This window comes from Marmota flaviventris, chromosome 8 (genome assembly GCF_047511675.1).
Source record: "Marmota flaviventris isolate mMarFla1 chromosome 8, mMarFla1.hap1, whole genome shotgun sequence".
Classification (NCBI taxonomy): Eukaryota; Metazoa; Chordata; class Mammalia; order Rodentia; family Sciuridae; genus Marmota; species Marmota flaviventris.
The window spans coordinates 44,789,144-44,802,809 of record NC_092505.1 but is presented as its reverse complement, the minus strand read 5'-3'; the positions used below and the strand labels follow the sequence as shown (position 1 = coordinate 44,802,809).

General features: G+C 35.5%; 1 protein-coding gene across 9 annotated transcripts in view; it reads right to left on the bottom strand.

Annotated features, from left to right (window-relative positions):
• Lpp (LIM domain containing preferred translocation partner in lipoma) overlaps positions 1 to 13,666 on the bottom strand; it is a 655,361-nt gene that overhangs the window by 362,583 nt on the left and 279,112 nt on the right. For all 9 annotated transcript variants that reach the window (XM_071615170.1, XM_071615174.1, XM_071615175.1 and 6 more), the window contains one exon: positions 4,622 to 4,734. In XM_071615170.1, coding sequence (XP_071471271.1) covers positions 4,622 to 4,734 — 113 coding nt within the window. The remainder of the gene's footprint in view (positions 1 to 4,621; positions 4,735 to 13,666) is intronic.

Sequence of the window (13,666 nt, the reverse complement as noted above, 5' to 3'; positions counted from 1 at the left end):
GCTGAACGTTCAAGGCCTCTCACACTGACTTTGTGATTTCCTTTCTCTGTGTTTTTATTCTTCTTACAAAGAAAGAAAGAAAGAAAGAGAAAGAAAGAAAGAAAGAAAGAAAACCACTCCCCTCATCTGAAAATTATGGCCCTATCTAACCATCAAAGTTCAGCTGAACTGAAATTGTTTCCAAGAACCTACTTTCATTTCTCCAATCATAGTTAATTTATTTCCCCTACCATTAATACAGAACTTAAATTGTGCTTCTAATCAAAGCATCATAACTGAGGCACAATTTGCCATGTCTTTATTTAAAAATGTGTGTGTGTGTGTGTGTGTTCTTTAAACCTTGATTCTAGGTACTATATCTAATCCATCTCTATTCCTCAGCATTATCAATCCTGTAAGAGTCATTCATAAATATTTTGTAAAATAGAAAAAAAAATATTGTAACAATAGAAAGGGACTTGAATGTGGGATCTCTGAATTTCTTATAAACCTGAAATTCTCTGAGACATTCTCCCCCTGTGTAACTCTCCTAAGTAATACCTGTCCAAGGTCTGGCTGAAAATAACAAAAAAAATTGTCAACTTTGGCATCGAAACCAACAGAGGCTAACTCAGTCCCAAAATTGGAGAGTTGGGGTCCCAAACTTTTGAGGTCAAAATCAAAGTCTAGGAGCCCTAGCATTGGTATTTACATCTAGAAGGTATTGAATTTACACTGAAAGAATTAAGAACAAATGAATAAATAAAGTGAATGCTAACGGATCACTCAAACCTCATGGACATAGAGGCCAAAATTGCTCCTGACAAAAAAGCAAACCAAAGAAATCTTGTTTTTCAAGATTCATCTTTTCCCAAAAAAATAAGAACCCTCAAAACAAAAATAAACACTTATTTGGCCTTTGCAAAAGGAAAAAAAAATGTGTATAGCATATAGAAAATAATGTGTTGCCAGATGTGGTGGCGCATACCTGTAATCCCACAGGCTCAGGAGACTGAAGTGAGAGGATCACAAATTCAAGGCCAGCCTCAGGAATTTTAGCAAGGCCCTAAGCAACTTCATGAGACCCTGTCTCAAAATTTAAAAGTGGGAGGAGTGTGACGGGGATGAAGCTCAGGGGTAAAGCACCCCTGGGTTAAATTTTGAAAAACAAATGAGAGTGTCAAGCAAAACTCCAGTAGTACCTATTCTTTCCAGATAAAAGCATGTATCCCTCCTACTCTGAATCTCAGAGCCTAACAGCTTAAAAGAGAACTAAAGCAAAACCAAGCATAGGGACCATCTGGTACAAAGGTCAAGGCCAAATCCAGTAAAAACTGAAACTAGAGGGTCTTCACTTCCTTGGTTCTTAGTTTCCCCATAGCCAAAAAAAAAAATGGGGGGGGATTAATTCATTCAGTTAGTACTTAAAAGGGCCATATCTAGATGCTTGGTGTCAGGGTTGGACTAAATGATCTGAAGGTCCCTTTCAGCCCTGAATTTCTTATAATTCTCACAGTCACATTTAGTAGACATACTTTTGGCTCTGAGCTGAAAATATGGTTGGAAACATAAACAGTGTTGCACATAAAAACACACATCCACCAGCTATAATCTGGACTTGGCAACAGGAGGTTTCACCAGAACTGAGAGAAAAAGGTGCAAAATTTTCTCCCATGATACATCACTCCATACTATATCACAGCTCATATCTAAAGGTGGGGTGAGCATGCCCAGAGCCACTGGCACACCCAAGTCACCACTACACAAGGGAAGGGCATGTCCATTTTCTTTTTTAACTTGCCAACAATTTTCCATATGAAGAGTCTCAAAAATAACACTCTCCCTACCAGATTTGTCCTTTCCATTTGGCAAACCCTACGCTATTTTTTATCTTCCTCCCTTCTGTTTTACACAGAACATAAGCCAACATGGCAACAGGCTTTTTGTTTATTTCCTTCCTCTTCAAAAACAAAGCCATGGCTTGAGTACATTCCTCCGAACAAAGTCCACACAGAAAGAGACTTTTTGTCATTTTATGAAAGCCCCATGAACAGGACAAGGATGCCCACTTTCACCACTTCTATTCAACACAGAACTGGAAGTCCTAGCCAGAGCAATTAGGCAAGAGAAAGAATTTAAAAACATCCTAATTGGGAAAAAAGGAAGTCAAATTGCCCCTGTTTGCAGACAGTATGATCACATATAGAGAAAATCCTAAATACTCCACAAAACTATTAGAATTTACTTAAAAATTCAGTAACATCACAAGAGGCAAAATCAACATACAAAAACAGTAATTTTCTTAATATGGCAAAAGCAAACTATCTGAAAAAGATATCCCACTTATAAAAGTCAAAAATAAAATAAAATACCTAGGAACCAATTTTAACCAAGGAGGTAAAAGAGTTCTACAATGAAAACTATGACATATTGATGTAATAAATTAAAGAAGACTATACAAATAAATAGGAAGACATCCTCTATTCATGAATTGAATGTTTTTTTTTTTTTTTTTGGTGGAACCCACTGGCAAAGTCATAATATATTTCTTGGTATTATTAGTTTCACATGGTAATATTTACTAGAACATCAAAATATCTGTTTATCCATTTCAACTTAACAATTTCAAATGTACTTGTGTCTTTTCATTGTGAAAAGTAGGTATATTACCTTTTTGTAATTATGAGGAAACTGGGTCTACATGTGACCTGCTTAAAATCACTCAACTAGAAATAAGATGCTCAACTAATTTTCAAAAGCAAGTCTCTCTCATTAAGTCAACCTTTAGAGAAGTAAAAATTTAAAATGCAACAGAATAGTTTTCATAACAATTCAGAAGAGAAAAATGAATAAGTGAATTTTTAAATCATGCATATTTAACAACATTCAAAGAATCATCACCAACAAAATAAGAGGAAAGATACATAAAAAGCAAACTCGGGTTTTTATGATTTTTTATTAAAGATAGCTATGTAAGAAAACTCAAGCATATTATTTTTATTTATAAAGGTTCTGCTGCATAAAATACATATGAACTCTGTAGAATTCTTGTTATCACTGGTATCTGATCTTTGTGGTAGCTGACAACAAAATAAATGCAGGATATATATATATATATATATATATATATATATATATATATATATATAGTAATATATATAGACATATATATGACACATGTATACATGTGTGTATATACATACACATGCAAAAAAATTGTAATAACATTGAAAAGAATTGGAACTTACTGATTATAACTGGAACTTACTAATTTCAATGGATCAATGTTATTTAAAGTTTCTTCTATTTACATTGATTACATGAAAATATACTCCCTAAGAAATCCCTATGGTCTATTCCCTACTCTTCTCCTTCAAGGCTCTAAGTGTCACCTGAGAGTAGGACCTTATTGACCATATACACACTATAGAAAGCCACATCCCCTTCCCTCTTTCCTTTGGCAGGTTGTTCACTCAACGTATATCACAATGTATATAATTTGTTCACGTTTACTAGTCTACCAACTTGTAAATTCCAGAAGGAAAGCTGTCTTTATTTTCAATTATAGATTTTCTAGTACTTAAATAATGCCCAAATAGGAACACAAAGTATTTCTGGAATGAATGAATCATTTCTTCCTTTATCTCCCCCAACCAGAAATTTGGAAGAAAGCAAGACCACAGATGAAACCATATAAACAGCTCTTTTCTATGGCTTTTCCTCCTTTATACTTCTTACAAGAGAATTCAGACATATGGACATGTAGACTAAGTAACAGAAATGATCATGCACCCAACAGTTATCAATTCACAGCTAATCTTATTCTCACCCACGTTGTCATTCAGAAATTTTCTACTCTTATTATTTTGAAGCAAATATCAGACACTGTTACATTACATCCCCCAATACTTCAGATCTTTCTCTAAAAGACAGGACTCTTAATTTTTTCTTCAATATATCTATACTAATATCACCACACCTAAGAACAAAACAGTAATTCTATGATTTTATTAATTATCTGTCCTTATGTAAATATTTGGATTAAATGATATGTCACTCACCTGTTCCCTATTATCGCAGTCTGCAACCTACTTTTAGTGCCACTTCTATGTCCAGCCCTGAGTTTCTTTGCAATCTACACACTCTAGAGTACAACACCTATGTATATATGCATCCCGAAAATTACCCACAAGAGAAAACCTAAGGATTTTTGTTGTTACTTTTGTTAGAAGGATGTTGATGACCAACTTGGATCCACAGTGACCAAAAAGATCCTTAAAATATCAGACTTACTCATTGCAATGCAATGTTTGTGGATAGAGGGGGTGGGGGAGGCAATAAAGAAGGTCCAGCAATGTGTTCCTGGGATAACAAGAAAATGTAGACTTCTCAAACAGCATTCCTAAAAAAATAGCTTTGGGTTTTGAGACAAAATTAGTAGTTAAAAGGATTTCCAGGGCTTCAAAGTGTAAGCCAGCAGAAATCTGAGAAGTTTGAGTTGGGCATTTTGCATTAAAGTGCCTTGGTTCCTTGTAAGTTGCAAAGCGCTCTATAGGCTCTGGATAAATGTTTATCTACCACAGAAACAATTACTGAATTCATGAGCTTCCTTCTAGTGCATGAGTGCAATCACAGCTCCTACCTGCACTTTGAAAGCACCATCATCAAGGGGTGGTGGAGGAGGAAAGTTTCCAGAGCCAGATGGAAGGGCACCAGGATCATCTAGAGGTGGAGGTGGTGGTGGGAGAAAGTCACCTGCAGAAAGGAAACACACACACACACAAAGTTAAAAGGGATGCAATTTCATAATACTCTTTAAAAATATATATTTGCTGACATTTTACTCTTTCATAATTGGCTTTGACACATAATTTTTTTGCCTTGTATAGCAATTATTCCCTATCTTAGCTCTCCTCAGTTTAATTAATAGCCTTAACTTTCAGAGGGAGGACAAGATTTGATATTTAGAAGTGGCATAAAAGCTAGTCTAGAGGGGTCAAGTACATTTAGCAAGAGCAGGGGATGCGCTTGATTTGGGGGATGAGGTTACTAAATTATATAAGACATGGAGCTTGCCCTCAGTAAATTTTTAATCAAGTACAAGAGGGGAAAAAAAAACATGTATACAAGTAAGAATGATACAAGATACAATTTATGAAGAGTATAAATAAACTTCTGGAAATTAACATAAAATGAAACTTATATCCAAGTGGAGGAACAAGGGAGGCTGACTGGATCCTATAATTGCCCTGCACCTTGTGGGTGTAGACAGCAAGTCCACTCTAGGCAGAAAAGGGGATATAGACATACAAGGAAAAAAAATTCAGGGCATAGAGAATAAAAAGTAAGGTATAATCTACCAAAACCACAGGAATATAAAATAGTGTTACTGGGTGATAAAAATTAGAAAAGTGATGAATAACTAAGTGGGATACAGATGGAGCAGAGTGTCAATTTTATCGTGCACCCAAGGAATTCTGAGGCAGGAACACTTGGTTACAATATGATTTACTAAAGTTTAAGTATATGCAGAACAGATGAGGAGAAATTGGAATAAGAAACATCTGATTTAGAAAATACAATCCAAGAAGGAAGTAATGAGGCTCAGGAGACCAAGAAATCCATCTCTGACCAACAAGAATGGTGGTTGAAACACCAGATCTCATCTCTAAAATTTGAGGTACAAACATATATCCAAGAGCTGTACAGCTCATAGTATAGAATCTCTTAAAATAGATCTTGCAAAAAAAAAAAAAATTACTGGGAAAACAGAAATTTCCTTTTTAAAGTCTTTCTATTTTTTCCTCTTCCTTTTAAAAATAATGTTTTTGATGTGTTGGGGAAGTATTCTCCTCTATTTATAGATGAGTAGCATATCCTTGCATTTCAGCTTTTCAACATTTAGCTGTAGGGCAGCAGTCTCCATCATTAAAATGAGTTGCTTTTGTATAGTAGCAAAGTATCTCAACTTAGGTATTTGGAGAAAGAGTATAAGAATGGTAAAAGGGACACCATGGAAAGACAGTGAGTTTGGTTGTTCTGACACCCCTTTGAAATTGTTCACTTAGCCTTCATTAGCTTTATAAACAACACTGTTAGAATTTGAAGAGTAGCTAACAGCTGCCAAGTCTAACACCCAGTGAAATTCAGTCATCTCCAGAGTACTAGTCTCTGACCATGCACCAGGCAACGTAATAAGATAACTTTCATACACTACCTCTCATTCACAGGACACAGCCCAATACAGGAATGGTTCCCAAAGTTCAGAACTCATCAGGATCTATGAAAGGTCTTGTTAAAATACAGATTGCTGAATGCCCTCTTATAATTCATCAGGTTCTGCTATGTTATACAGAATCATCACACCCTCTGATAATATCAAAATTAAAAAAAAAAATCCTGGGATAGTATTATAAAACAAAGGTCAATAAAAGTCACATGAATGATCCAAAATGTAATAGCAAATTATGTGTTGGAATGAAAAGTACAACTGCCGGTCTCTGAGGTCCCTTCCAACTGTATTCTTCTTTGCCCTATTTTTGTAATAGGACATAAATATTGTGAATCACAGATTGATGATAGTCTTGGGAGGGTGTAAAGGAAACAAGAATGTACTTTTCAAAAAGAAATAAGTTGAAAACAACAGTGATCATAATTCCAGGCAACATAGATAAATTTTTAAAATCCCTAATGATAACCTCATAATAATTATCTTCTTTAATTGGATCTGTTATTAAGTCAGACAGAAGTTTTCAGCTCTTCAAGCTCAACTGCCAAAGACTTCTTATCATAGCTTTTAAAAACTCCCATTTTTAAAAGATATGGAATAAAGGGTAAATAACTAGGAAACTGATACAAAATGAAAGAGGGAGAGAAAATGGGTTCTTTGGAAGAAAGCGTGAACTACTGGAGATAGCTCGGGCCTTTCTATCAATGATGCTTTTCTATTTTTATCTCCATTTTTATTTCGTGCTAACTATAAAATAAATTGTTGATTTTGATAGTACTAATTTCCTAACAGACAATGCCATTTAAAAGAGGGACTAAAATTAAGATTAGTGATGACAAAGAAATGAAAAATGTTTGAGGTGATAGAAATGCTAATTATCCTATTTTGATCTTTCACACACATATGTATGTGTGTGAAAAACTCTTAACTATCTTAAATCAAACTGTTATGAGAATTCTAACTTATAGCTCAAGATTTTAATAGACAAGTGTTATTTGTGTAATGATGTGTATAGATATATGTATGTACTATCAGGAAGAAACTTTGGAATGGATTCCCAAGAAACTGACAATGGCAACTTGCCTCTAAGAAGCTGAATTTTGCAACTGAGGAATAACAGTGGAAGGAAAATACAAACTTTTAACTTGTCAATTATTTTATTCATTTGTATTTTTTTCCCTCCTATTGAGCCAAAGGGGAGCGCAGCACCTTGTCTTTTGCCCTTGAAGGGATCTAAAACTTGCATTTCAAGCTTGGCCCCCAGCATTCTCGGGGGGATAAGAGACACCTCTGAGTTCCTTGGTACAGCAGTTCAACTCTCCTTTGTAGTTTTCAAATAACCCAAACATACAAAACAGAGATTTTCAGTACCTAGAAATGTGTTATTTCTAAATGTTCAGTCGATAAAGTTTTCAAACCCACCAGGAAATGCTGTAATATGACAAAGGCTAAGAGAATAATTGAGGATAACTGCCATTTTATCCATCACTTCTCAGCCTTCTCAACCCATTGACTCCAATGGTTGTAACTAAAAATATGAAAAAAATTGCTCTGGTTTAACCAGTTTGTTGTATCTATTAAGAGACAAAGTCCTTTCAATGCTCTTTTCCCATCCCACTTCTGTTGGTTTCCCTGACAAGGGAGAGGTTTGCTAATCCAATTGATCCAGACACTACTGTAAGAACCTCAGTTGTATTTCACTTTTACCTTTTGAGACAGAGCCCCGCTATGTTGCCCACCTTGGCCTTGAACTTATGATCCTCGTGCCTCAGCCTCCTTAGTAGTTTTGATTATAGGCATGCACCACTGTGCCCTGCAGATCTGTTTAAGAAGTACCCAGAAAGGGCTCTTTCTTATACTTCTTCAGACCTATGCAGCATCTGGTTCCCAGGAAAGCCAAGCCAGCTATTGTTGGGAATATTTTTGTTGACCCCAAATAGGTAGATAGGGGTCTCAAGCCAGATCCTTTAGGGATGCAGCTCACTGAGCATAGAGGCTTCCAAGATATAGTGGTGAGAAGAAGAGATGGGATAAAACATCTCTCTGTTCCTAAAGCCAAAACCTGCATACCATCTCAGTACAACCACAGATCTCTGTCCCAGAGGGAGATCAACACTCACAGAGCTATTAATAAAGCAGTGCCTAGATTCCCCTTTTATTCCTGTTCTTTGAGTGTGCAGTTACTGTGAGTGTTCTCTAGGAGAAGTGCTCACTATCAGGGAAAGGCTGGGCATTCCTGGTTACCTTTCCTCACTGCCACCAAAACAGCAGCTCACATCTCTTAAGCAATGCACCCTCCCTGTGAACTAGAAGTTTTGTGACCTTTACATTTAGTTTTCATACATACATCTTTAGAAATTCCAAACTTTTATTATACATGACTATGTATTAGGAGAAGTAACCTTTCTATCATTCTTCCATTTTTATTTCCTACTGTTTATCTAAAAAATAAATTGTTGATTCTGATAGTACTTAATTTCTAATAGACAATGACATTTAAAAAGGACCAAGATTAAAAATAATGATAACAAAGAAATGAGGTGATAAGCTAATTATCCTATTTTTGCTCTTTCCTACACATGGACATGTACAAAACGTCACATTGTACATTACTATAAATTTGTACTATTATGTCAATTAAATATAATAAATAATTTTTAAAATAGTGATGAAACACAGAATTGATGATGGTATAGGGAAATCAGAACTCATATATTCCTAGCTAGAGCCCAAGTAATATTAGATAAAACTTTCTTCAAGAAAACTTGCCAGAGGGTATCAAATCCTCAAAAATGTTTATGGATTTAACTCAACAATACCACTTTTAATAAATTATCGTACAAAGAAATAACTGAAAATTTTGCACAGAAGCATGTTATAGAAGCTTCATCACAACACAATATAATTTACGTAGTCATCCAAAGAATGAAGTTCATCTACATCTATCACCTGTTTATTCATTGAGTACCTTTTATGTGACAGGTATAATTCAAGACACTGGAGGAGAAAAGAACAAATAAAAATTAATTAATCAATAAAACAGAAAGTGTTGCCCCCAATTACACCGTAGCAGGAGGAAAAGGATGATTAAAAATAAATAAATAAAACATACTGAATAGCAAATGGTGATGAGCACCATAAAGAATTCAAAACAAGGAAGGGAGACAGAACTGCTAGGGTGGTAGTAGGATGTTGCAATTTTAAAGAAAAGTGTTGAGAAATGCCTCACTAAGGTGGTATTTGGGCAAAGACTTAAATCTAGTGAGGGAGTGAGTCATGGAGTATCTGGGGGAAGAACATGAAAAACTGATGTATTATCAAGTGAGGAAAAAGTGGGCTACTGAATAGCTTATAATATGGACTCAAATTTCTATAAACCTTTATATTAACAGAGATTGTCTATCACTTATGGTATAATAAGTGTTGTTTTGAATTGCTTTTCCTTTGACTTAATTACTATACAATAAATGTGAATTACAGCCAGGCATTATTTTTTAAGAATCAAAAGGAAGATACTTTGAAATGAATTGCAGAATCTAGGCAAACCCAGTGTTTAATTTTAATGCATCACTATATTTACCCAAGCCAAAATTTAATGTGCTGTCATCTTTCTAAATAACTTAGCTTGAAATGCTCTTTGAGATTCTCAAATTAAAAGCAAGAATTATTATCTTTAAAGTGGATGACGTCTCTGATTTTAAATCGGACAATTTCACTCCGTTTTTAGCTCACACAAAATCTCTGGGACTTCACTGAGTTCAACAGTCCTCTTCAATGCAGAAGGGAATTAAATGTACAAAGGGGAAACACCTTAGTGTATCACATCTATGTATACTGTATTTCTCTATCACATAGTGCTTTCCATTTATTGGATAACAGATTCAATGTCTCAGTCAAAAACATTGAATGTATTTCAAAAAACACAAAGGGAGGGGAAAAAAAAGGAGACAAATCTGATTCTGAAAATGGACTAGAACCAAGTAGCAAAACATAGTAACTGCTATTCCAACAACAAATCACTTCATATTTTTGGACTTCCCAAAATGAGCATTCAAAATGGATAAGGCAATGTGTTGAGCCTGATGCATCAATCCTGTAACAGCTACTGAGATATCATCAGCCCCCGTAAAAAAAGTGAAATTCTCCTCATTTTAAAACAATGAATTAAAAATTTAAAAAATCATCTTATGGACAGAACAAAAGGCAAGATCCCAGAGACACAAACTCAAACAAAAAATAATTTACCACTCAAAAAAGAAGCTGCCAAAGAAATACCAGTGTCCTGACAGAATCTTCTGAAAATATCCCTTTGATTTAGAGACAGGATATCACCTGGTGGGGTCCATTGAGGACAGAAGCTTACTCCCTTCAAAGATGGCCTGGAGCTAGAGGTTGTGTGGTTTCACAATGAAGCACTGTAAATGGATAATTTAACTTATTTCAATCCCTGCTGTAGAAGGCTGTAGAGCGAGCCATCCTCATCCAACGATGGATGTTGTCCAATGATAACACATTGCTCCTCCCTGCTTTAGCTCTAGTATAGCAGATATTCTGCTCTTAGTTTAATTGTGTAGCTCTTGGTTTCTCCTGCTAGACTATCATCTTTGAGATCAGGCTTCTTATTGTGCCGATCCCTACCTGAAGCACATAGAACACATAGGAGATGTTCAGCATATAGTAACAATATTATCATTATAAATTATTAGTAACAAAAATATATATAAATATGAATTATATATGAATTAAACTCTGATAGAATGAAAACATACACTTTTTCTATAGTTAATTGGTCCCCTTTCCTGTTATTGACATAGAGTAGTACTGAAGACCCATCAGAACTAAATTACTGGTGGTTCATAGATATTCCATGAAGCTGATGTGGTTTATAGGTGTTTTAGGAAGCTATTAACTGGACAGGTAATAATATCAGTCTTAAAGTGTCTGTCTAGTTGACTTTTGTTGTTGTTTGTGAGTTTGCAAATTATCTTACAGAGAGCATGGTTTCAAAGTACAGTAACAAAGTCCTCATCCCCAAGTTACCCTGTGATGAGGCAGGGGGGCACCCCAGTCTCCAGAAACTTGGTATCCACTTCCAATGTCCTGGATCTTTCTTTAGCAATGGAGGACCTGATAGATTTAATAGTATCTACATCCCACAGGGTATCTATAAACTACTCCAAATTCTTCAGGAATTTTTGAATTAGCTCTCAACTTCTGAAGTAGAGATGGGAATGAAGATGGTACAGGAACACAAGGGAGGGGAAGTGAGATACATGAACACAATCTCAAAATGTTGAGGTTGAGGTGTTGAAACCATCTGACATTAAACAGAAAGTATACAGCAGAACTTTCTAGGGCATTGTTCTACAACATACACCCAGGCCCCACTCTAAAATTCCTCAATCAGAGGCTTTGTCTAATTTGGAAATTACACATAGTATCTTATAAAACTCTCTGGATGCTTCTGATGTGCAATCTGATTAAGCATCATTGACTACTGTGATAAACAAAGACTGAACAATTACCCAAGATTACCAATAACTAAGGAGGCATGACAACTATACGCACCCTGTGATTCTGGACAGGATTCTAGAAGAGAAGAGAGATATTAGTAGGACAATTGATAAAATGTGAATTAGTTTTATATGTTAGTAAGTAATATTGCATCGGTGTTAATTAGTAGAGTTGGTAACTCTACTGTGGTTATATAAGAGGTCAACATTTAGAGAAACTGGGGAAACATTAAATGAAAATTCAATGTTTCTGTAAAATCTGAAATAATTTCAAAATGAAAAGTTGAAATTTATTTCAAAATGTTAAAGAAAAATAAGTCATTGAACTAGTCCAGTTACTTCATTTTATAGATGGGGAAATTCTTCACCAGTGACGTAAACTGGAAAATAGAAACCTACTATGACCCCAAATCTCCTCACTTGTAGTTGAAGACACATTTATCCCAGTATGTGGCACTTTTAGTATGAGACACCAAGACCTCTTGGGAATGATGAGGAAAACTGCTCTACCTCTTAACTTCAGAAGGCTGAGAAGAAGAAGAAAAGAGATTCTTACTCTTTAGGAGATTTGCCACCTATGAGCAGTAACTCACAAAATATCTTCAACAAAATCTAAGGTGAATGCAGCATGGGTAGGCCAGAAATCAGAGCTCAATGATTGGCAGCAATAAGATCCCACAGAACTTCCTAATCCCTTAGTTTTGAGGCCTATTCCCCTGCTTCCAGAAAATTCCCCAGGGCTAGAATAGCTACCTGAGGCTAGGGACCTTCTGTGATTTCTCCAGTCTTCATCTTTTATGCACTTTGAATTCTTCTTGCTGCGAAATGCTTGTTACTATTTATATAAAATGATGCCAACCATTACTCACTCTCCTTCAACCCTGCCATTTATTTCATCAAGTCTGAAGCTTAGCAAATGCATAAATGCTTTAAAAATAATCAAATAGAGACACTCATTTCATTTCAAGGTGGTTGTTTTTTGGCATGTATTTTTCCCCCCACAGGAATAGTGGAGCTGACAGGTACTTGCTCTAAAAATTTACTTCACCACCTGCTAGCTGAAATATTGCTTTCATGGATTTATATTGTATTAAAAGGTCACTGGCTGTTTAAGTCTTAAACAGTTTTAATCATTCTAAAAGTCTCTTAACAGTAAGAAAAGGAAGCTCAGAACAAACAGCAGCAGGGACTCTAATTAAAAGGGCCAATTCATCTAATTTTATTTGGGGTTAATTATTCAGGATTCACTCTTTGATGTGTAAGGAATAGCAATTAGTAATTTTAGTGATTTGAGAATCATTGGAGGTGTAATCAGTTAAAATGAGTGAGTGTTTACAACACAAGATGGTGAATTAGTCTCTCTCAGCTGGAGAACAGGAACATTAGGCTCCAAGAGATCAAGGCTAAGGACTTCAGACCCTAGTGATAATAGTCACTTCAAAATAAAACACATGTCAACAGCCATCTAGCACTCTGTTTACTCTTAGCTAAGGCAAGTCACAGAAGCTTCTAGATTTTACTGTCTTTAACCAGATCTTCATTTTTGCTGCTGTCCCCAGCCACTTTCCTCTATTTGGCTCCTGCCACCATGGTAACCGTAAATGTGTTACATCAAAAAAGCAATTCTAAATGGATATACCATCTATAAGCAACATAAGACCCAGAGTTGTCGTGGAGCTCATTGATTGCATGTCTCTATTTACTGACTGTTGGCTGAGCATCTCCAACTGAACTATATACCCTCTGCTCAAAACTGAATTCAGATATGCTAACCCACCACAGATCTGATGACCCCTTGCATCCTCTATTTTTCTATGTATCTTCTCACAATTCTCACAATCAAAAAGACTGAAAATGCCTTTCTTTTTGTCCCAATCATCTACACTGAATACAAAAAGGCCATAATAAATTATACCATTTTTTTCCAATTCTTTTAACTGTTCTT